The sequence below is a fragment of the Amphiprion ocellaris genome, chromosome 14 (genome assembly GCF_022539595.1).
Source record: "Amphiprion ocellaris isolate individual 3 ecotype Okinawa chromosome 14, ASM2253959v1, whole genome shotgun sequence".
Taxonomy (NCBI): Eukaryota; Metazoa; Chordata; class Actinopteri; family Pomacentridae; genus Amphiprion; species Amphiprion ocellaris.
In genome coordinates, this window is record NC_072779.1 from 9,474,438 (window position 1) to 9,496,362 (window position 21,925).

General features: G+C 39.1%; 3 protein-coding genes across 6 annotated transcripts; 2 read left to right on the forward strand and 1 right to left on the reverse strand.

The window, feature by feature from the left end:
- The first annotated feature begins 861 nt into the window (after nt 1-861).
- Nucleotides 862-5,351, forward strand: cldn30 (claudin 30). Its single transcript, XM_023287538.3, has 2 exons — nt 862-1,486; nt 3,635-5,351. The coding sequence occupies exons 1-2, from the start codon at nt 992-994 to the stop codon at nt 4,580-4,582; spliced, it is 1,443 nt and encodes a 480-aa protein (XP_023143306.2). The 5' UTR covers nt 862-991; the 3' UTR covers nt 4,583-5,351.
- Nucleotides 5,352-7,428: 2,077 nt separating this feature from the next.
- mettl27 (methyltransferase like 27) lies at nt 7,429-11,147 on the reverse strand. Of its 4 annotated transcripts, none has more exons than XM_023287570.3 (6): nt 11,009-11,146; nt 9,914-10,042; nt 9,449-9,577; nt 9,083-9,218; nt 8,651-8,746; nt 7,429-8,168 (listed from the first exon to the last, which is right to left on the reverse strand). In XM_023287570.3, the coding sequence occupies exons 2-6, from the start codon at nt 10,031-10,033 to the stop codon at nt 7,960-7,962; spliced, it is 690 nt and encodes a 229-aa protein (XP_023143338.2). In that variant the 5' UTR covers nt 10,034-10,042; nt 11,009-11,146; the 3' UTR covers nt 7,429-7,959. The 4 variants fall into 4 exon arrangements, with proteins under 4 accessions (XP_023143338.2, XP_023143339.2, XP_054872939.1 ...); XM_023287571.3 differs by having other exon boundaries at nt 11,000-11,145; XM_055016964.1 differs by lacking the exon at nt 9,449-9,577 and having other exon boundaries at nt 11,000-11,147.
- A 311-nt stretch (nt 11,148-11,458) lies between these two features.
- On the forward strand, nt 11,459-21,339 carry nf2b (NF2, moesin-ezrin-radixin like (MERLIN) tumor suppressor b). The gene is made up of 17 exons (XM_023287550.3): nt 11,459-11,792; nt 12,051-12,165; nt 13,412-13,537; nt 13,762-13,884; nt 14,025-14,108; nt 14,333-14,401; nt 14,847-14,929; nt 15,072-15,147; nt 15,277-15,414; nt 16,102-16,176; nt 16,278-16,391; nt 16,512-16,634; nt 16,874-17,091; nt 18,021-18,123; nt 18,798-18,928; nt 19,018-19,186; nt 19,495-21,339. Exons 2-17 carry the CDS (start codon nt 12,076-12,078, stop codon nt 19,540-19,542), a joined length of 1,770 nt encoding a protein of 589 aa, XP_023143318.1. The 5' UTR covers nt 11,459-11,792; nt 12,051-12,075; the 3' UTR covers nt 19,543-21,339.
- Nucleotides 21,340-21,925: the final 586 nt, after the last annotated feature.

Sequence of the window (21,925 nt, forward strand, 5' to 3'; positions counted from 1 at the left end):
AATATCTGCCTTCAACACAGTGAGCTGAATACTGATACACATAAACATTGTGTGGATTCGTAATTGTGAAGCTGATCCATCAAAAATAAAAGAGAATTTCCCAGCAGAAGTGTATTTAAACACCTGCATGTCATCAGATTCTGAGCTACTGGTATCGACTGGCAAAGCGATCACTCTGAAGTCATGTGATCTGCCTGGGAACAAATTCACACCTGAGATAGATACTGACAGACAGAATGTAGTCTTTAGAGAGAATTTAATTACCTATTAGGAGACTGTCAGTGTGCAGATCTCTCAATTTTTTGACCATTTGTGACATTTTTTGTCTTGGACATCGCTAATTTTTGCCTGGATGTGTGCACAGTTCTTAGGTTTGAGTACCTGCACATCAATTCAGTGACGGTGTGAGAATTTTAATTTCTTAAGGGGAAGTATCTCAAAAGAGGTGATAAGATTGTAGAATTAGTCACAAAGTTAAGTAATCAGTTGATACTGAAACTGAAATTGCCAATGTGCACTGGCATATTTTCAGCGTTGATCACTTCATAAGTTTCTCTTTGCATACTCAGTATCATCCATGCAAATGTTGAGTGTCTGTTTAACGGGTGAAGGATTTAAAATTTCTTTTTAAATTTACAGAACATGAAAGGCCATGTGTTGGTGACAGTTTGTTTGTGTGTTGTGTTTCTCTGATTTTGTCTGATTTTGGGCCTCGGCATGCATCTCTGAAACTCTACTGTCTTTTCCTCTGATGTTTGACACTGAAGTAATCTGGTTGGGTGAGATTTCTTCACAAATGAGTTTCAGCTAAGAGGAAGCGCTAGAAAACTCCTCCTCTGATTTCACCTTAAACAACAAAGCCAGTCAGTCAAGAAGCCATTGTCAACTTTCCTTCTGAGTGGGCCATACTGAGAAGAGAAATTATAAATACAGATAAATTTCTTCCGTCCTTGAGAACGTAATTCTTTGAAGAGATCGAAGGAGCTTCAGCATGGTGTCCGGTGGAAGACAGATTTTGGGTTTGGTGCTGGCCACCATCGGTTTCCTGGGGAGCATCATCATCTGCGCTCTCCCCACCTGGAAAGTCACAGCCTTCATCGGTGCCAACATCGTCACCTCTCAGGTGATCTGGGAGGGTTTGTGGATGAACTGTGTGACGCAGAGTACTGGCCAGATGCAGTGCAAAGTCTACGATTCTCTGCTGGCTTTACCTCAAGACCTGCAGGCTGCCAGGGCACTCGTCGTCATCGCCATCATCGTCGGGGTCTTTGGGATCCTGCTGGGTGTGGTCGGGGGCAAGTGCACCAACTTTGTAGAAGACGAAAGGCAAAAATCCAAAGTGGCTGTCGCTTCTGGAGTCATCTTCCTCATCGCAGGCCTCTTAGTGCTCATACCCGTCTGCTGGACCGCCAACACCATCATTCGCGATTTCTACAACCCAGTTCTGACCAATGCTCAGAGGAGGGAGTTGGGGGCTTCGCTCTACATCGGCTGGGGCTCCGCTGGGCTGCTCTTCCTAGGGGGAGGCCTCCTCTGCAGCTCCTGTCCCCCCAGAGATGAGACTGAGTATGATGTGAAGTACTCCAAGGCTCGGTCTGTGGACAGCAGCAAAGCTTATGTTTAGACGTCCAGCAAGACAGACGAGATTCTGTGAAAGTTTACTCTTCTGTTTGTCCTACGAAGATGAGTCCACCAGTTAGAATAACTAGTCTGAAATGTGATTAAAATAGATTGAAATGTTTGCAGTATGAGTGTGTAACTTAAGTGTGTGTTTAAATCTTCAAAACATTCATACAGAAAGAATAATACGTTGTAAAATGTGCAGTATCGATTCTCTGTTTGTGAATGTACACTTTTTTGTATGTTTTACACTATTATGTACACTTTTTTGAACAAATTTTTTTCTAATAAGTTGTTTATGTTGTTTGTTATATTAACTTCTAACATTCTGTGTGACCCCTGTGATCACATGTGTATTAAAAACTGTTACACATGAAATCTAGCCTGATCTTTGGCTACTTTTTCTCTATCAAAGTGGTTGTTTATAGATCATGTGATTGATTCTCCTTTGAATTTCCCTCGGATTTTGTTCGGCTATTGTCTTGTTTATTATTGTTTTCCATTCAAATCTAGGTCAGCTCTAAGACACATTTGTGAGCATGTGAGATAATGAGTACCTTTATTTTTACCGTCTTGTCAAGCCGGCTTTTTTTTTTTTTTTTTTTTTTTTAAGGCAGGAAGACTTACAGAGATGACAAATGCCTCAGGAAACTAGAACTGTGGATCTGGTTTTGCTAGAGTTCAGGAAAGAATCCTTACAAACAGGTTATGTGACAGCATCCTGCCAAACAGGACTAAATAAACAGACTGAATGACAACTGGATGGTGCTTGTAGAGTTTTTTGCATCAGTAAATGAGATGATAAAACTATTGTTGCACCCCATCACACTTGATTCTCTCCATTTTAAAGTTTTTTTTCCAATGAAATTAAAAAAAAAGTTAAACATAGAATATTGCAAAAATGTCATTTCTGCTCACCAGAAATGAACAAAAAAAAATGGAAAAGGGCCCAGAAACTATCCTTCCGAAGTTTACAAGGACAAGAGAGATTAAAGATTATTTTGAGCCTGATTAAAGGGTTTGGTTTGGCATTGTGTGTGCAAGTCTGTGTGTGTGTGCATGTTTGTGCACTTGTGAGAGAGGAAGAGCTTTGCATGTTTCAAACAGGTTTTTCTGCACAAGAGATGCTGCCAGAGTGAAACTGGTTTCTGGCAGGATATTGTGTTCCACATAGCTCTCCTCTTGTTGCACAAATACGCTCTGCATGCACACATTATTCACAGGCATCACCAGTAGACAGAGTCCACTGAGCTTTGGAGTGTATTTAATTTTTAATCAAATCAAATCAAATTCCTGTTTTAATCAAATTCTGCATTTCTGTAGAAAGATGGTGTGTGAACAAAAAAAACGCAACAAGCAGCCGCTCATGAGACCGCATCCTGTAAACATGATTCATGCCCAGAGGCCTTTTGTTCTTTCTGCTTTATCCAATGCTTGTTGTTTCCAAAATAATCTCATCAGTTGAAGATAATGAGGGAGGGAATAGATGATGTCACTGCCATTTCTCTCTCCGCGCTCTCTCTACCTTTCTGTCAACCTCCTCCCCTTTCTTCTCCCTATAGAGTAGGTGTGGTGCCTGAACAGCTAACCAGTAGCACACAGGCAGCTGCACAGGTGACAAAAAAGACTCTCAGGTAGAGAGGAGGGGAGAGCAGGTAGGGACACAAAGGGGGAGGGACAGAGACAGGTGGAAAATAGGCTGTAAACAAATGAGGAGAGGCTGAACTGAGACACACCTGGAGTCAAGTAAAAAGCCACCGAAAGCAGGACGACCAACCCAAACAGACAGAAAGCGCTCTGCGTTTCTGAGACTTTACAACATTGCAACTGTAGCGAGAGAAAAATCTGCACTAAAATGGAGGCGTATGACAATGGCAACACTTGTTGAGAACAGAGAAAGAGACAAGAGAAGAGACGAGTGACCGGGAACGCCGGGACTGAAGCAAAATAAGCTCCACAGTAATCAAGAGAAACATCAACGGTCTGTGAGGATTCCTCTTCGCTCCACCTCCACACTATGGCCTCCATGGGGATGCAGATGTTGGCCAGTGCGCTGTGCCTCCTGGGTTGGGCAGGGGTCATCATGAGCTGCGTACTTCCTATGTGGAAAGTCACCGCCTTTGTGGGCAGCACCATCGTCACCTCCCAGACCATCTGGGAGGGCATCTGGATGACCTGCGTGGTCCAGAGCACCGGCCAGATCCAGTGCAAACCCTACGAGTCCCTCCTTGCTCTGGGCTCCGACCTGCAGGCCGCCAGGGCTCTCACCGTCCTCGCAATCGCTATGGGCAGCGTAGGCCTCATTCTGGCCTTCGTTGGAGGAAAGTGCACTCGCTTCTTGGATGAAGAAGGAAACGGGGTCAAGGGCAAGGTGGCTGTAGCAGCAGGGGGAGTGCTGATAGCCACAGGGGTCCTCTGTTTGATTCCTACTTCGTGGGCAGCCGGCGTGGTGGTGAGGAGGTTCTACAGCGCCTCCATAGATGCTCAGCGGCGGGAGATCGGAGCCTGTCTGTACATTGGCTGGGGAGCGTCCATCCTGCTTATTCTGGGAGGGGGTTTGTTCATCAGCTCAGCGTGTCCCATCAAAGCCCATGACGCGGATAAAAGCCCCTCCGTCCGCTACCTGGTGGTCCGCTCCTCCAACGGGTCGACCCAGCCGGGGTCTCATCACAGCAGGGTACCATCAGGAAAGTCCCAGCCCGTCGGAGCGACTACGAGGCCTCAGCAGTACACGAGGCCTCCGTGGGAGGATGGACCGGTGCACGGCTCAAGACAACAGTCAGAAAGATCATGGACACCATCGACAAAGTCACAAATGAAGAGACCGGAGTCAACAAAATCTGAACACAGTGAGGCTCCGTCCACAAAGTCTCAGCTGAAACAAGCAGAGATGGAAGACATTTTATCAGTCAAGAGTGAAAATGAAGATGCATCTTCAAACCCAGCAAGGACATACCTATAATATGACCACATGCTTATTATTATACTCTTATGTTTACACACATACTACAGTTTACTATAACTAATAGTTATTTAGAAGTAGTGGTTTGCTGATTTTGTGTTTGTTTATTTACATGAAGTAGTTCAAGAGTTTAGAATTTTATTCAGGTATAACTATACTTTGTAAAGTTTTATTTTTAAAGGACAGAAAGAAAAAATTCTGGACTACTTTCATCAACATGAAGGAAAAATTCAGCTTTAATAGGCTGCATGTGCAAAGACTGACCAGCAAGTAAATCAAGTGAAGAACAGTATGTCTTGTTTTTCAAAATGTTTTACTGAACATTGCTGACAACACATTTTTAAATGTCAGTGTGAAACATCTCACTGGTATCACCTTTTTCTCTCTCTGTTTAAATGCCCTAAATGAAGATGGGTCAGTTTGCATTTAGACTATTTAGGATTTTGTTTATGTTGGACATATGACGACAACATGCAACATGAGCAATGAAGTAGCTACACAATTGTGCTGCATTTTATTGTTTCTTTGAAATGATAGCATAATATTTTTTTAAATACAAGCATTTGCTCATTTCATGAATTTATGTCTATGAAAAAGTCCACTTGTTGCATATAAAAAGCTTTTGTTATTTTATCATATTCTACAGGGATTCCTGTGAAGTCTATACTCTTTGTCACAACTGTGAAATATCAATGCATTTTTATTTCATTTGCACAGATTACTGACAGATATTTGTGCATTGAATTTTCAATAAATAACTGTAATTTAACCATGCAAGTCACAGCATCTTTCCACTTATCTAAATGCAATGAATGTGCAAAAATGTGAGACACAAGTTGAAAAGAGGCTTTGAGAATCCCCCTGGACTTTCAGTCCTGTTTGTGCTATTAAAATCCACAGGACTAACTGGTTTGACAGAGAGTGTGATTACAGAGAGGGCAGGAGTGTTGGAGGAGGAAGCATCGTGTGTTTGTAGAGGATTCAACATTTAGTTTCAGTGAATCATGTTGATGGAGCATGTTACTTGTTTTCCTTCATAAGATGTGTTGTATCATCAATATCTGTTCATAACACAATGCTGTCAGTCGTCCAAAATGCAGAATACAAAAGCATTATTGTAATGAAAACTGTTTATTCTGTTGTTAGGGACAGATATATGAACATTTAAACAAAAAGACAATAAAAAAGACATTTTATGTAGTAAATCCCCTGAGAAAAACAGACAAGAAATAGCAAAAATTTGTTTGTAAAGCAAAAATAAAATTATGAAGTAAGACAAACATATCAACCTAAAAAAAAAAACTTTTACTACTCGACTAAAACCGCAGAAATCAGTTACTGTAAAGCAGCTACTGATATTATTACAAGATGCGCTATAAGGTCTACATGACTTTTTTTACATTCATTTTTAGGGAGGTTAAAATCATCTCGGAAGTGACAAATATATTGTATTTGTCCACTTTAACACAGTTTTTTTTAATGGCTGCACCATTTTATTAAATACAAATATTCACATTGCATCATTTTATACACATTTTCTATCAAATTGTGGACGACGTGTTTGTTATTTGATGCATGTAGATCTAAAAGAAGGATTTGTGGATTTTTAAATGATATTTGCTGCAGACCTTCATCCTGTAGGTATTTACGCTCCTATCAGGGTTCATGCTGATGAAACACTGACATCTCGTGGTCAATGCTGCATGTAAACACCTCACCCTCGGCTGACTAAAATACACTGGATTATGACAAAATGTATAAAATAACAACTCATATTAGAAAACATTTCCAGAAATATGCAACTCAAACAGTAACTCAGTAGCTGTTTTAACTATTTAAGTCTCTACTAACTAACAATCCATTCATTATATGCATTAAACAGCACAGCTTTATACCTGCAGATGTTTCAGTTGGGGAAAACATTATTAAATTTTACATTAAAACATTTTGTTTCATTTATTTATTCATTTATTCATTTATTTTTAAAATGGGACAATTCATATTGATGTACATTTTCATGTAAATATGATAGATTGTAGCCATGCGGCTAATTTCCGTCTTGAGTCCCATTGGCAGTTTGCAAAATATGTAGCAACAGATTGTAAACCAACACTGGCATTTTGAGCTTGCATTAATATCACCATTACATTTAGATTTTGAACTTTGCAGACTTGAGAACTTGAGCATTTTTTTTCAAGTCTGTAGATTGTGGTGCAACACAAAGCCTCTTATAGATATTGAGTAAATCTTATGACAGCTCTCTGGAATCACTATGAATATGTCATCCATTTAAAATAGATTAGATTTCTTGTTTCCGAACCAAACAAGACCAACTTTTTAAATAACAAATATACAACAATAAACATGTGGAACAAAGGTTGCATGGGAAAAATAAAAGTTCCCACACAACTGGGAACTGGTCATTATTTAGCTCCTGAGAAGTAAGTCATATCCCTGAAGTTATTATAGATAATAACAACAGGACATAAACCTGTGAAAATTATGAACTCCCTCCTATGCCAGCCACATGTTCTCTCGCTGTGCAACCTTTGAACACACATCAGAAATGTAAGAATCTGACAATGTGACGTCTGGCTTAGACATAAAACAAAAATTGATCAGGTTGCATTTTCTGTACCAGCAAGTTCTGATAGTTTAAGCTACTAAACTGCTGATCTGTTTTTTGGATCCTAGAGAAACGCTCTCTCATCTTGCTATGATGACAATAAAGCTTCATTTGATTTGATTTGAATTGGTTGAATTGAATTGATCCAGGCAGCTTTTTAAACAAAGGCACTGAGTAAGCTGCTCTGTGTAAAAATGAACAAAGCACAAAATCCAGTATGTTGAATGGTGATAGTATGGCTTTATTTATTTTATTTTTTTTTAAAGAGTCGAAGGTAAAGTTCTGATCTATGTAAAGACATTAAAGTCCACAGGGATTAAATGATTATCAGTTTTCAACATCAATAATAAAATAATAAAAGTGGCTTTCCATATTGTGAACACTGCTATTTGAATAAAATTAAATTGATTCATATTCATTACCTAGCCTGTCTGAATAGCAATATCAATGCACTAAAGCCACACGGTTAACATTGTCATTTATTACAAGGTGCTCATGTCTATACAAGCATGTTCTATAAGGAGGAGTTCACTGAATACCCATAAGATGCTGCACATCTGACCAGTTTTATTGCATCACATCTCTACATGTAAACTGTTACATCTAAATCTGAAACAGTTCAACATTTCATATCTTAAGTTCACATGATCTGTGAATGCAGTTTCACATCTTTGGTCCAGTATGAGACTGATGACGTAATAATAGCACCTTTGCTGTCATGTCGCATCATTTCACACCGTTCTGCGCTGCGTTATACCTGTAGTTTCTCATAGAGGTACACGGCACCAGATATGTAGCCATCCTCGTGTTCTGACACGGCTTTCTCCCAGTCTTTCACCTGAGTGACCTCTACACAAGTCCAGAGTCCTTCTTCCTCCATCTGCCTCAGCTCAGAGTCAAGGGAGGCTTTGTACTCCAGGTTGTCACGGTTACTTCTGGTTGTCATGCAAACGTAGCCACCTAGTGGAAAGAGGTGACAGTGCAGTGGTGCTGTTATTTGATAATTAAGGAGATACTGATTTACAACCGGCTGCACGGTTGCTCGGTGGTTAGCACCGTCGCCTTGCAGCTAGAAGATCCCTAGTTTGTCTACTGGTCTGGGCCTGGGATCTTTCTGCATGGAGTTTCTATATTCTCCTTGTGCATGCATGGGTTTTCTCCAACTTCCCCCCTCAGTACAGAAACACCCTGAGGTTAATTGATAATTCTAAATTGCCCGTAGGTGTGAATCACAGAGTGCTTGTTTGTCTCTATATGTAGCCCTGTGATAGACTGGTGACCTGTCTAAGGTGTCCCCTGCCTTCACCCTAAGTCAGCTGGGATAGGCTCCAGCCCCCCGTGACCCTAATGAGGATTAAGCGGTGTATAGCGGTAACGGATGATTTACAACCACATATCAAAACTGAAGTGGAGACAACATCAAGCAAAAGTCACATTCTCACCTGGTTTGGTGGACTTGCACAGGTCTCTGACCACACAAACAGGAACCTGACCAACACTCAGTGCTCCAACAATCACAACCACATCAAATGCATTTTCTGGAATAAGTGAAGAGGAGAGAGAGAAAATGAGATTATTGTAGCTCTAAAGGTAGAGCCCACAACTGCTGCCACTAATGCCAATTATGTTAGAGATCAATAATACTTAATAGCTATAATATCTGAAGTTTTTCTAAATAAGATTACATCGATCTCAGACGAATATGCAGGATCAACAAAAAAACAACCATAGCTTTAAGCAGTGACTTATATGTAATTATAACATTAATAAGTCTGTCCCAGCCTCAAGCAGTGACGAACTAAAGTCACACAAAAACAGAACAAAACCACACCGACTGATCAATGGTCCAGGGGAATTCATAAAGACTTAATTACCCCACTGGACAGGCAGCGGATCCTCTCCCAGCAGGACCTGCTTCAAGTCTTGGTACAAGCCGCTCTCTCTGGCCACCTCCAACATCGCCTCACTTCCATCAACACCCACAAAATGGCCAAATCCATGATTCTTCAACTGTGCAACAAAGACGTACAATTCTTCATCAGTCAAATTGACAGTGGCAGGGTCAGTGGTGCTCTAAGTCACAGGACATAGAAGTTAAAGGTAATCACATCATACTAAAACAAACCAGATCAGCACAGGAATTCTACTTTATAGGTTCACTGGCAAGAAAAACATTTCTAGTTTTTTTCAAAATACGCAGTTTCTCGGGGCAGGAATCTTTTCTTTATCTTTTTTTTAACCTGTTTGGCCACCAGTCCTGTACCACAGGCCACATCTAGTAGGACAGCTGCTTCACGATCACCATGGAAATGAGACGAGATGCTGTTTGCTGCCAGACATGGTGCACGGTAGTCCAGAACAGCCACATCCTATTTAAAAGATGTGTTAGGAAAGAACAGGGGCTTTTACACCAGAGTAAGGAGGCAAACTGACCATTTTTTGACTGTGAATATAAAAAACCCCAACTCATGTCACTGTGTCTTCAGATGATTGCTAGAGAACTGTAGTGCACATGTAGTATGGACCGAACTTTGGCTCGATGTAGATAAAACAGGAGGCATTTGTAATTTTATGAAATTATACACAGAGAAACATTATGAAATATATAATTTGGACTGCAGCATTGTCATAGTATATGTCTGCATACTACTCTCAGTTACAGCACCTCTTCTTTTTTTCATGCCATTAAACCTCCATTATCTCACCTGATCATAGTTCTCTGCCCAGGAGTTGTAGAAGTCGACCTTTTCTTTTGATGTGGTGCCTTTATGAGCTGATAAGATAACCGCTTTCACATTTTCGAACGTATTAGGGACAGCCGACATTATACAACTCTGTTCAAAAGAACCACAGACAAAAAACAGTAGGTAAGCAGTATCAACGAGAACAGATCATTTAGTCTAAATTGAAATTGTGTATGAAAATTAAAGACATATTATTATGACATGATTATAAGCAGATCTGCTTATTTTTTGGTTTTGACTTGGTTTTACAACAAAATATTTAGTCAAATTGAAATTAAAATCTGATCAATACCTAATAAATTCTAAGAAACCAACTAATAACTTTCAATTTACTTTGAAAGTTTTACAAACCATTATAGGGCTGTAACTAACAAATAGTTCCCCATATATTAATCTGTGCATTATTTTTATGTAAGCTATCAATAACAGCAAAACAAACAACCAATTCTAACATTTGATAAGCTAAAACCAGCAAGTGTTTGACATTTTTCCTTAAAAATATCAAAAATTAAAATAGTTGCAGATTCATTTTCTTTCAGCTGATTACAGTAATTTGTTGAGTAGCTTAAGTAGGTTAAGTGGAAATCTGACCAAAGCCAAATCAATTCTGGGAAACTAACAGTTCCTTGCCTTAAATATTAATCTGCTGATTACTGTCATATAAGCTGTCATTAACAACAAAAAGCCAGTGGACTAATTTATTCATTCAACCTTTATTTAAACTCAGAATTTATTGATGTACGTGGAGGCTTCATTTATAATCCAACAATAAAAATATTGAACTTAGTAAAATAAAAAGGATTAACCAGAGCATTAAAATTTTTAAAAACAAGTTAGAAACTTGAATTGCTATCAGGATAAAAATGAGTCAAGCTTTAGATTGTTCTGCATGTTACTCCAGGCTTAACTTTCAAAAACAACTTGAAAAATGTGAGAACAACTGCAATGTAAGTTACTGTTAAGCTCAGTTGTGTAATGCTAGTAAATGACTTTAGACAATAATATGACAATATGACAATAAATTAGCATGCAGAGAGTCAGCGTTACCAACAATACCCTCGCTAGTGGCTTTTTTTTCAAGCAGCTTCTTCAACCCGTCCTCATAAGCCAATCAATCAGTACATAAACGAGTAATCATTCAAGAGTTGTTGCAGCAAACTGGACCAGGAAGCAGCAATAGTAGGATTGCAATGAGCTATTCCCTCAGTAGAGACTGGCAGTGAAGAAGCGTTCACGGCACTTTCGGTATTTTCTCCCCTCTACTTGGCTTCGTACTTGCTTTCACGTTTTGTCTCTCTCGTACTTTTCAAATAACCAGCACCCACAGAGATGTACTTTCTGCCCCAGAAACAGTGCTGTTGCGTTCACATCCACTGTACTCTCAGTGTGAAAAGTCCTGAAGTGCAATATTTCCGACAACCACTGAAGCCGGCATTCCACCCGTTTGGATTCCCCCGCACATGCGCACAAGCGTCACCCCGAGCTGCTGTTCGTGTTCCCACCTGTAGAGCGTTTGGGAGTCAAAACAAAAGTCTTCTGGAAAGTCGTCCTGGTCCATAACAGCAAGCTAACTAGCTAAAACACGTAGCAGCCGAAAGCGATAGCAAAGTTGTCTCCGAGTGTTATTTGAAGCAACTCTAACATTTATAAGTCGTTTGGTTCGATGCGTTTCATCATGGAGGTCTCCCAAAAGTTCTTGTTTTGGGCCGTTTTCGTGGCATAGCTGGAAAGCTAACGCTGGTTAGCAGTATAGGTTAGCTTAGCATTGGTCTACTCAACACAAAAACTCACCTTCTTTTGAGCCTTGTTGGACGGCAGAAGTTTGTGACTTTTCTCCCTGGTAATAAGCCTAATTTATATAGGAAATGTATGTTGTCTTTGAAAGGAAAAGTTACCTTTTTTTCTATAAAATGGCCAGGAAAGCCACTTTCTTATCGCTAAGTAGCTCAGAAACAGGACCCTTATGTGCACTTATGGCCAGTTGCTTAAAACTGTAAATTGCATTGAAATGAACCATTTAAGTAACTACGTATGTACATCTTATCACTTTTAAAATGTGATATTTTGCCCTGAGAGCAGTTCTGTCCTTTCCCCACAGGTTTCTTTGACAGAAACGCTCCATAATGTCTATCCTAGGATTAAAGAAGAAACAGCCAAAGACTTTCAAAGTCAAAGTTATCACTATGGATGCTGAAATGGAGTTCAGCTGTGAGGTATGGATTTATTTAGACAACCCTTGAGCTTTAAAGAATGCTTTATCTGGATGGAGAACTGTGTAACTTCCATATCCAGGTCAATATGTGCAAGTTATGTTGTGTATGTGTGCTTTGCTTGTACAGTATACAACAGAAGTGAATACGTCTTTGTGCAAAATCACTTAAATGTCAAATGATTCAAACTTGCATTAAATTTTAGTAGATGCTGTATCCGGTAGTCAAACAGCAGGCCATTTGTTCTTGTGTAAAATTAAAAAAATTGCAGGTTAAACTTACCATATTTAAAGTACAAACCCCATAGCAGCAAATTCTATACAACAAGGGTTAGTACACCTTTCATTCCTGAGGTTTAAAGCTTTAATTTTTTCAGTGCCCCAGATGTCCACCCAACATCGTCATGACAGACTTTATCCTCCTCTGTATTTACTTGTGAGTCCATGATGTGGGCATGCACACAGACACAGCAGATATGTCCAAAATTGATAAAGTTTGGATTTTAAGAGGGAATTTTATAACCTTAGTCATGCCCTTACGCTAAATTAAAAATCACAGGTGTACTTAACTTTGCACTGTTTCTAACATATTTGATTTTGGGTTGTTCATGTGAAAATATAATTTGCTCGTTGAGTTAGAAATAATGCATTTGTTCAGATGTGGTTCTATTTTGAATCCTTTAGCATTTAAGTTATATTGCTTAGGGGTGTACTCTCTTCTGTTTGATACTGTATAACCATTTATTGGCTCCCATGTAAGCAGCCATCTCAGATTCATGGGCAAACAAACTGAAGAAAGGCCAGAGACTTCCCTGCACAGTAATAGTATTTGCTTTGCATAAGGAATGGTGCACAGATTTTTCAGACACATTTCAGAAATCCTTGACTGCATTTGTTGCAAATATAGAGGAAAAAGACTGGCTAATCATGTTGCAGTACATTCATACATTCTGAAACATGTCACAGAGTCTTTGACCCCAGGAAAATAAAATGATGTCTGCTTTTTTCCCACGAAGGTTAATGTTTTATCTCTTTAAATGAAGTGTTGTTAGCAGAGGTGGTTATACTTTGAAACACACTTCCAAACTGCAGGAAACCTGGTCCGCAAATCAGACATATCAGGATTTTCCCATAATGTTCAGAGCAATGTACTTTATACAGATTGAGGATGGGATATTACCTAAAAATGGGTACAGAACAGCAGGTCTGGTTGGCTCACTGGTCTCTTTGTCATTCACTGTTTTTCTCAGGTAAAGTGGAAAGGTAAAGACCTGTTTGACCTGGTGTGTCGCACTGTTGGTTTGAGGGAGACCTGGTTCTTTGGACTCAGGTATACAGTAAAGGACACCTATGCCTGGCTGAAGCAAGAAAAACGGGTGAGTGAGGGAGTAAACATGTGAAGGTCCAACTGTTAAATGAGGATACAAAAAAAAACACGACTGACATTTGAGTGGCTGGAATGAGCTAAGTTTTGACATTTTTGCTTGAGAAATTGCCTAATTGCAATTGCACTGATAATTCAGTGATAATCTGGTCTAATAATCACATTGTTGTGCACATTTCCTCTTCTCTTGTGCTGTTGTTTTTTTTGCTCACCAAGGTCCTGGACCAGGAGGTTCCCAAGGACTGTCCTATAACATTTCATTTCCTGGCTAAATTCTTCCCAGAAAAAGTAGAAGAGGAACTGGTCCAAGAAATTACTCAGCACCTCTTCTTTTTACAGGTAGTGTGGCTGGAAATATTTCTTAAAATAACCACAAGCCTGGTCTTTCAGTAGAATTTATCTCCATGTTTAAGAAACTGGTTGAAAAACTTTTATGTAGTTTGAAACATGTTCTCATGTGTCATCAAACTCTTGTTCAGGTGAAAAAACAGATATTAGATGAAGAAATATTCTGTTCTCCTGAAGCCTCTGTTCTGCTGGCTTCATATGCCGTCCAAGCCAAGGTAGGAAAGCTGTGTGAGGTTAAAATCCTGGTTCATCTGCCGTAAAAACGTCAAAACATTTTATTCATTGCAGTGTTCATATGAAATTCTGCTTAACTTTTGATCTGAGTATGGGTACAACTGATCAAATCTTTAGTATGATGTGAAAAATCAAAAAAAATTTTTTTTTTTTTGCAGTGTTTGACATTAATGTTCTTTTTTTCTTGTCTCCCCTTCAATCTCAGTATGGAGATTATGACCCAAACTTTCACAAGCCGGGCTTCCTGGCTCAGGATGAGCTTTTGCCAAAAAGAGTAAGTATGCAGATTTCAGATTCAGAAAACTTTATTTGTCCCCAGGGGGCAATTAAAAAAGGGACATAGAGCAGGCAGTGCAGCAATGACGTAAGGAATTGAGTAAAAAACAAGAAATTAGAGATAAATAAACAAATATGGATACATATATATATATATATACAAATGCAGATCAAGTAGTATAAGAATAAAAATAAAATGACAAAAAAGAAAAAAACAACTTAGTAGCATACTAGTGCAAATACAAATGAACAATGTAGGTGCAATATGTCATAGTAAGCAGTACTATGTGTGTATTTGACTGTCTATGAAAACTGGCTGTTCACTTGTACTATTTTTTTATTTGGAGTACTTTATTATTGCATTAGTTAACCAGTGTTGGCCTGCTAGGATGCATGCTTTGTGTATATAATGTTTTTCCTGTGATGCTGTGTGTACATCCCAGGTTCTGATGCAGTACCAAATGACAGCTGACATGTGGGAGGAGAAGATCACAGCCTGGTACGCTGAGCACAGAGGCATCGCCAGGTAGGACTGACCCAGGAGGGCTGAGTGAAGACAAATTTACACCTTTACAAAAGGTGTAGTTCTACATTCTGTAGTTGAGGTGTGATAAATGTATCATGGTTTCACATCTATTTCCTTCCTTATTTTCACTTCATCTATACAGGGATGAAGCAGAGATGGAATACTTGAAGATTGCTCAGGATCTTGAGATGTACGGTGTCAGCTACTTTGCCATTACTGTGAGTGCAAATTACTGTGACTCGATGTTCTGTCAATTTAGATGAATTTTTCATAGTATTATGAAAAATGTCATCTTTTACATTACTGATGTGTTGGTTTGCATTTCTGTTTCCACATCATATCAACAGCAAAATAAAAGGGACACAGACTTGTTACTTGGAGTGGATGCTCAAGGTCTTCACATCTACAGCCCCAACAGCAAACTCAGCCCGAACAAATCTTTTCCTTGGAGTGGAATCCGTAACATCTCTTACAGTGAAAAGGAGGTAATTCCAAGCAGTGGACTGACTGTTTTTCATTACTTCGTACAAGCTGTCTAAGTGGACATAAATGTGGAAAATATGCTTGAGTTAAATTTTTTTTGAGTGTCATTTCAGTGCAAAGGACAACTGATAAATGGCTGTTTTTATTTTTTTTTTCTCATCACTTTTCTGCTGCCTGAATTAAGAAACTTCTGTTATTCATTAAGGCCAATACCTGGTTTCTGCATTTGCATATCCACAAGGGTTTGTGCAACATATTTTTGTCATCTAGCTATGTTTGTGCAGCTCTACACAAGGGGCTCACTGCCCACAATTGGTACCTTTGATCACATTTATATGTCTTTCATGATGTTTTTTCTTTATGTTTGTACACATCCATGCCTCTGTTCTTGTTAAGCGATTGCACTAATTTTTCATGTTATCTCACCTTCAATAATACACAACAGCTCTTCTTCTTGCTTACAATAAGTCACCATTGTGTTTCTTAGAGCGGCTGTAGAATGTATAAAAATGAGTGCAACTTGGCAATTTTGAGGTGAGTTTGCAGCTATCTGTGATCTCAGATGCAGAAACAATGAATTGGCCTTTATGGAAATGGATACAACTGTTTGTTGACAACTGCAATCATTAGAGATTTTCACTATAACTGTAGGGACTGAACTAAACATTTTTATCTTTGCACTGTTATAGTTCACAATCAAACCCCTGGACAAGAAGAAAGATGTTTTCAAGTTCTACTCTTCTCAACTGCGTGTCAATAAGCTGGTTGGTTTGCTTTTTCATCCATGTAAATTCCTGACTCTTGCAAAGTTACAAAAGTTAAATGAATTCTGTTATTGTTCATTTTGAATCACCCTTCTCTTTAGATCCTGCAGTTGTGCATCGGGAACCACGATCTATTTATGAGGAGGAGGAAGGTGGACTCAATTGAAGTGCAGCAGATGAAGGCTCAAGCCAAAGAGGAGAAGGCCCGCAAGAAGGTTAGTGCTCTCTCAACTTCACTAGAGCGATGAGAAAATGAGATTAGATGTGGTCAGTCTCTATTATTTGATCATGGCTAGTTGTTTTTACCTTAACTGGATTTTTTGGTTTCCGTCCAGATGGAGCGTCAGATCCTGGCACGGGAAAAACAAATGAGGGAGGAGGCGGAACGAGCAAAGGAGGAAATGGAACGAAGACTTTTCCAGCTGCAGGATGAGGCTCGACTGGCCAATGAGGCACTGGTGAGATAATTGTTGAATCTTCCAGACTTTTGGGTGAGCTTTTATTTGGCCAGCGGGCTTTATATCCATGTTTCATGGCAGAAAAAGTGATAGAAATTCTCCCAAGAAAACCATAAACAACCTGATTGTAGTAACTTCTTGTCCTCTACGTTTTAGAGCCAGATTCCTTCAATCAGGCTAAATCTAACTCCTCTTCTTTAAATAAAGTCTGATTAAATGCGACAATTGGTTTTCTACAGCTGAGATCTGAGGAGACAGCCGACCTGCTAGCAGAGAAGGCCCAGATTGCTGAGGAAGAAGCCAAGCTGTTGGCCCACAAGGCTGCAGAAGCTGAGCAGGAGAGGCAGAGGTTAGAGGTGACAGCCATGAAGACTAAGGAGGAGAAAAGGCTGATGGAGCAGAAGATGAGGGAGGCGGAGCAGCTGGCTGTAAAACTGGTGGAGCAGTCTGAGCGGAGGTGTGAAATCATCTTCACTAGTGCTACCTAAAGCATTTATTTAGGTTAATTATTACATCTGTTGGGCTTCTTTATATACAAAATGTTATTTTATGTTCTCATCTTGTGTGCTTTTAATTACTGTACAAATCAGAAGCTGCAGTTTACCAATTGGTAAATCAGAACCCAGTTGCTGTGTTATGTAGAAATCCCTTAGACTCATATTGCAAGTTGCTCATCACTGTCAAGTTGCCTATCACTGTCTCTGAAATTTTAATTTAATCCTGGTAAACCACACAAGGTTTAACTGAGGTTTAGGTTTTACAAGGTCAAATCTATGCCGCAGTAGATTCAGAAGGCATCTAGATCTTTTCATTATTTGCACATGCTTTGCTGTGTTTTTATTTTAAACAGATAAAATGAGCATCAATCGACACTCAGTAGCCCACAATGACAAAAGCAAAAACATGTTTTTAGAAATCTGTAAAGTCTCATTCACACAGTGTTTAGATCATTTGCTGTGACACTCTAAATTGTAGTCAGGTGCATCCTGTTTGCTTTAATTATCCTTGAAAATGTGTTTGGAACTTGATTGGGGTCCAGCTGTGGCAAAGTGAATTGATTAGACAGAGTATGCAGATATACAACTGTTTATATCCAAGGTCCCACGATTCACCCCAAATGTCAGCACAAAAACTTAGAGTCAACTTGTTCTGTATACGCCCGCTATCTAACTGAAGGGTAAACAAGTCCCAAGCTTTGTTTCTGTTTCACGTCTTAAAAATCTGTTCAGTTAAAACGCCATCTCTAATTACACTTAATTTATTTCCACAGAATACATGGAAAAATAACTACACTACTGATAATACTCAAGTATTTACCATGCTGTTCATTAATAATGGTATTACTCTCGTCCTTCAGCCTTGAACTAACAAAACCTCTGGTTGCAGGTTGAAGGAAGCAGATCACCTGAAACAGGACCTGACTGAAGCTAAGGACGCTGAGCGGAGAGCAAAGCAGAAGCTGCTGGAGATCACCAAAACTACATACCCTGTACTTCGATGATAAATTGCTGCTTCTGTTCTCTTTATTTCTGTTTTGTGGATAAATGCATTTGTTTTTTGTTTAGAAAGTTATTGAGTAGCTCGGGGATATAAATCCACGTTATTACAGTGCAGTCATAAACCAAGGCCATTGAGTCACTGCTGTGCTTAATAGAAAATTTATAATCTTTGATACTGCTACGTTATGAATCACCAATTCATGATTTTATTTTTTGGGAGGATTTTTATTGTTTCTCGTTAAATCATTTATTTGTCTAAGTTACTGATTTCATGTCACCCAGAGTGTCTTTAATGGCCATTACAGAGGTGGGAATTCTTTCTCCTGTGGATTTAATGAGACCTGAGGAAGAGTATTGATTATTATTGATACTTAACAGCCGACAAGTAGTAGCACACTAATGTATTTCTGTCTTTGAAAAGGATTGACAAATGACTTTTCGTAGAGACAGATGGTTTGTAGTGTCCAGGTTTGTAAAGGAAATGAACTCATTTGTGGATTGTCACTCGGAGAGCGAGAGAAACCTGTAAAGATGTGGCAACATTACGAAAACATTAGATATGCTGATAATGTTCACTTAGTTAAGTGTCAGTCTGTTTCATTGTGGTGCCTACTGTGATAATATAAGTAGCTCCTTTCCTGACATCTGTTTGCTTGTTTTCCAGCTCATAGCAGCCTACTCTACCCCTCCTGCTCCTCCTGAGGCAGCTGACTTGGGTTACGAATCAGCGTCTACACGCCTCGACTTTAAGGACTCTGACATGAAAAGGCTCTCTATGGAGATTGAGAGAGAGAGGTGAGCTGGAGTTTGCATCCCCTGGAATGACACTTTAGAAAAGAGTTTGGCTGTGTATATTGATGGTATCTTGTCGTGCATTAATTCAGGTTGGAGTACATGGAGAAGAGTAAACACCTGCAGGACCAGCTGAAGGAGCTGAAGTCTGAGATTGAGTCTCTGAAGCTGGAGGAGCAGCAGCAACAGGCCGGCCTCTACGGCCTCCACAGTGAGGCCAGGGGATACGTCCAGGAGCCCGTCTACATACCTCACAGCAACGTATGTGTGATGACTTCAGATGATCTCCTTTTTCTCATCACGGCTATTAAAGTAGTTATTCCTAAAATTAATAATTTTACTGATCATTGTTACCTGGAACAAGGTTTAACCCTGTGAATACCAAGGCATGCCATCTTTACCAAATGGCCAAAATTACACCAGTTATCAAGGCCAGACAGGGCTAGCATCCAAACCACAGCACATGCAATATTATTGAATATATGAAATACACTGGTATTGATACATGACACGGTATATATATTTCTAAACATCTCTTTCAGACAGCTCATACTTGTCTTGTTTTGCAGCGAAACTCTGCATACATGTCTCAGATGGCCTTCTTTGAAGAAGTGTGATGCTGCTCCTGCAGGATGAGGAAGGAGGACACCGGCTGCTGCAGCTTAATGCTTTCTCAATACGTTCAGTTAATTAACGCTAACAACCGACAGACATACATACACCATGAATGTGTGCTTTGGAATGACTTTAAATCTATCCACAACAACAAACTGACTCTAGTGTGGCTGCCTGCTAAGTCGTACCACCTGCTACACTCCAGCACCTTCATCATGTCTTTTATAAATATAAAGAACACATAAATGTGTCACACGTATCTAACATTGTTTCAGGATATGGTGTTGAACATGGATGTATGGCGGTTTGTGTGGTTTTAAGGGATACTCAGCTGTAAGATGCTCAGATATAGAAATGTTTCTGCCTTACAACATTTTGAAACAGGGATCTAGTTAAAAGTGGTCACAAACCAACTTATGGCAAAGTCTCTTCATCACTTTTCACTACAAAAATGAGCTTTTTTCTAGTCTGGGGTGAATTTTGTAAATATGGGCGTTTTTGTTTATTTTCTTTTGAACTAGAAAAATATTTCTCCAACTTGGCTACTACAAAATTTGATGTAACAATACATCAAAGAAACACAAATTTCAGATTTACCATGGTATTTCGAATTACCCTTTACACACTAAACATGACTCTCCATCAGCAATATGTGAAGTGAGCATTGGCACTGAGATGTGGCTCATAAATATCACTAATAAAAGTAGTAATTGCACACAAGTGTCCACATCTGACAAGCAGATCTGTGCAGGGACAGTGTCCACATGGGACATCACTAACAATGTTAAATTCAGAGCTTCGATATAGTCATCCTTTTGTATTTACTTGTTACATTTACTTCTTGAACTGGCTTTACTGATAACAATTAAGATACCTTAATTGGTGTAGTGCCTCATCATGGTAGTGAATAGAAATGTAGTACACAGTTAAAAGATTGCTATCTCAAGATTTTATATTTTGTTCTTTAGACTGCTGATGTGCCTTGAACTTTATTTTTTTGCTTTTACAAGTTAAGATACTAAGGTTTAATTTGGTTTCATTGTGCTCACGTGTCTTAGAGCTGCTTTAACTTTGGGGTTGATATCTTCCCGAAACTAAGTTATAGAACAGCAGATTGGTGGCTTTCCTTTTTTCTTTTTTTCATGCACTTCTCAGGGTTAGTGTTGGAGACAATCACTGCAGGTAGAACCACATTAGTTTCCCCTGAAGATATACAGTATAATGCCCAGTAATGTTTAACCTCAATAAGTCCAATAGTAGTTTTACGATGTTTACCAGCAGTGCATGCACTGTATTTAACAAATGGAGAACTTTAACTCTGTTATACTTTTCATTACATCCTCAAAAAGGGAGAGGCTGGATGCCAAATGTACTGCCAGAGGTTCTGCCTGTTTGTTTATTTGGACCGGCCCATTAGGCTGATTTGATGATGGACTAACCAGTGACAAATGATAGGCTCATTATCAGTAACGCTAACCTTGGACTTGTGTAAATGGTATTGTTTTTATTGAATTGTTCTTAAGTGCTTCAGTTTGCTCCTTTAACCTTATTTATTTGCGCTATAAATCCTCAAATAACAGCATTACATTTTCTTGAGGTCCTGTATTGTGGGGAATCTTTTTGTCATTTAGTTTTAGTTTTGTTTTACTGTAATGAGATTATCCAGCTAAATTCAAGTCCAGTGTTAAACAAATATATTTTACACCTGAAAACTTCAAGAGGTTAGGAGTTTCGTTAATGATTTGTAACCTCAAGGTATTTTGTGTATATCATTTAATTACAGCAGTGATGATACAGCAGTGTGTCTGTTTTGCCTCATGTTTGTGTTAGACTTGTCTCAGATGATTATGGTGTATTTTTACTTTGTAATGCTCCTCCATCAAGGCCACACAACCCTCTAAATATGGCTTTTAATCACAAATCTGAAATCTGCATTGGAATGTGCATTAAAATACAAATTTTACAGGAATCTGATATCTGACTGGCCGATGGTGGCTGAGACTTTTATGAAATAAAAGTCCTGGCCGAAAATATTGAAAGTTTGGACAAAGATGAAACCTGCAACGTTTCATGTGAGTCAAACTCTTGACCACTGAGTTATGGACATTTCTGTTTTGTTGTGTTGTGTGCTTTGACCTGACGTCATTTAGGACTGATAACTTGCATTTCAAATGTTACAGGTTTATACTTTGGTCCGTTGTATTACATGTCTATTTAAATCAAGCATTTTTATTATATGGTGTTGCCATTTATACTGCAAAATGAAGATTAAATAGAGCCAATAATGACGATGTAAAGCAATAGGATCAGTTTCCACTGACCATACAGTCACGTATTTGCATTGAAAACATGACATTTGAAATAACTGTATTTCAAGGAAGACTG

Bases quoted from the DNA above. Each gene is read 5' to 3' on its own strand.
- cldn30 (XM_023287538.3), top strand. From the start codon at position 992: ATGGTGTCCGGTGGAAGACAGATTTTGGGTTTGGTGCTGGCCACCATC. The intron at 1,487-3,634 runs ATCGGCTGGGGC...CTCCACCTCCAC, and splicing joins AGTTGGGGGCTTCGCTCTAC to ACTATGGCCTCCATGGGGAT.
- mettl27 (XM_023287570.3), bottom strand. From the start codon at position 10,033: ATGTCGGCTGTCCCTAATACGTTCGAAAATGTGAAAGCGGTTATCTTA. The intron at 9,219-9,448 runs GTTAAAAAAAAG...TTTGTTGCACAG, and splicing joins CAGGACTGGTGGCCAAACAG to TTGAAGAATCATGGATTTGG. The intron at 8,747-9,082 runs GTAATTAAGTCT...CACTTATTCCAG, and splicing joins TCCGCTGCCTGTCCAGTGGG to AAAATGCATTTGATGTGGTT.
- nf2b (XM_023287550.3), top strand. From the start codon at position 12,076: ATGTCTATCCTAGGATTAAAGAAGAAACAGCCAAAGACTTTCAAAGTC. The intron at 13,538-13,761 runs GTGAGTGAGGGA...TTGCTCACCAAG, and splicing joins GGCTGAAGCAAGAAAAACGG to GTCCTGGACCAGGAGGTTCC. The intron at 15,415-16,101 runs GTAATTCCAAGC...GCACTGTTATAG, and splicing joins TCTCTTACAGTGAAAAGGAG to TTCACAATCAAACCCCTGGA.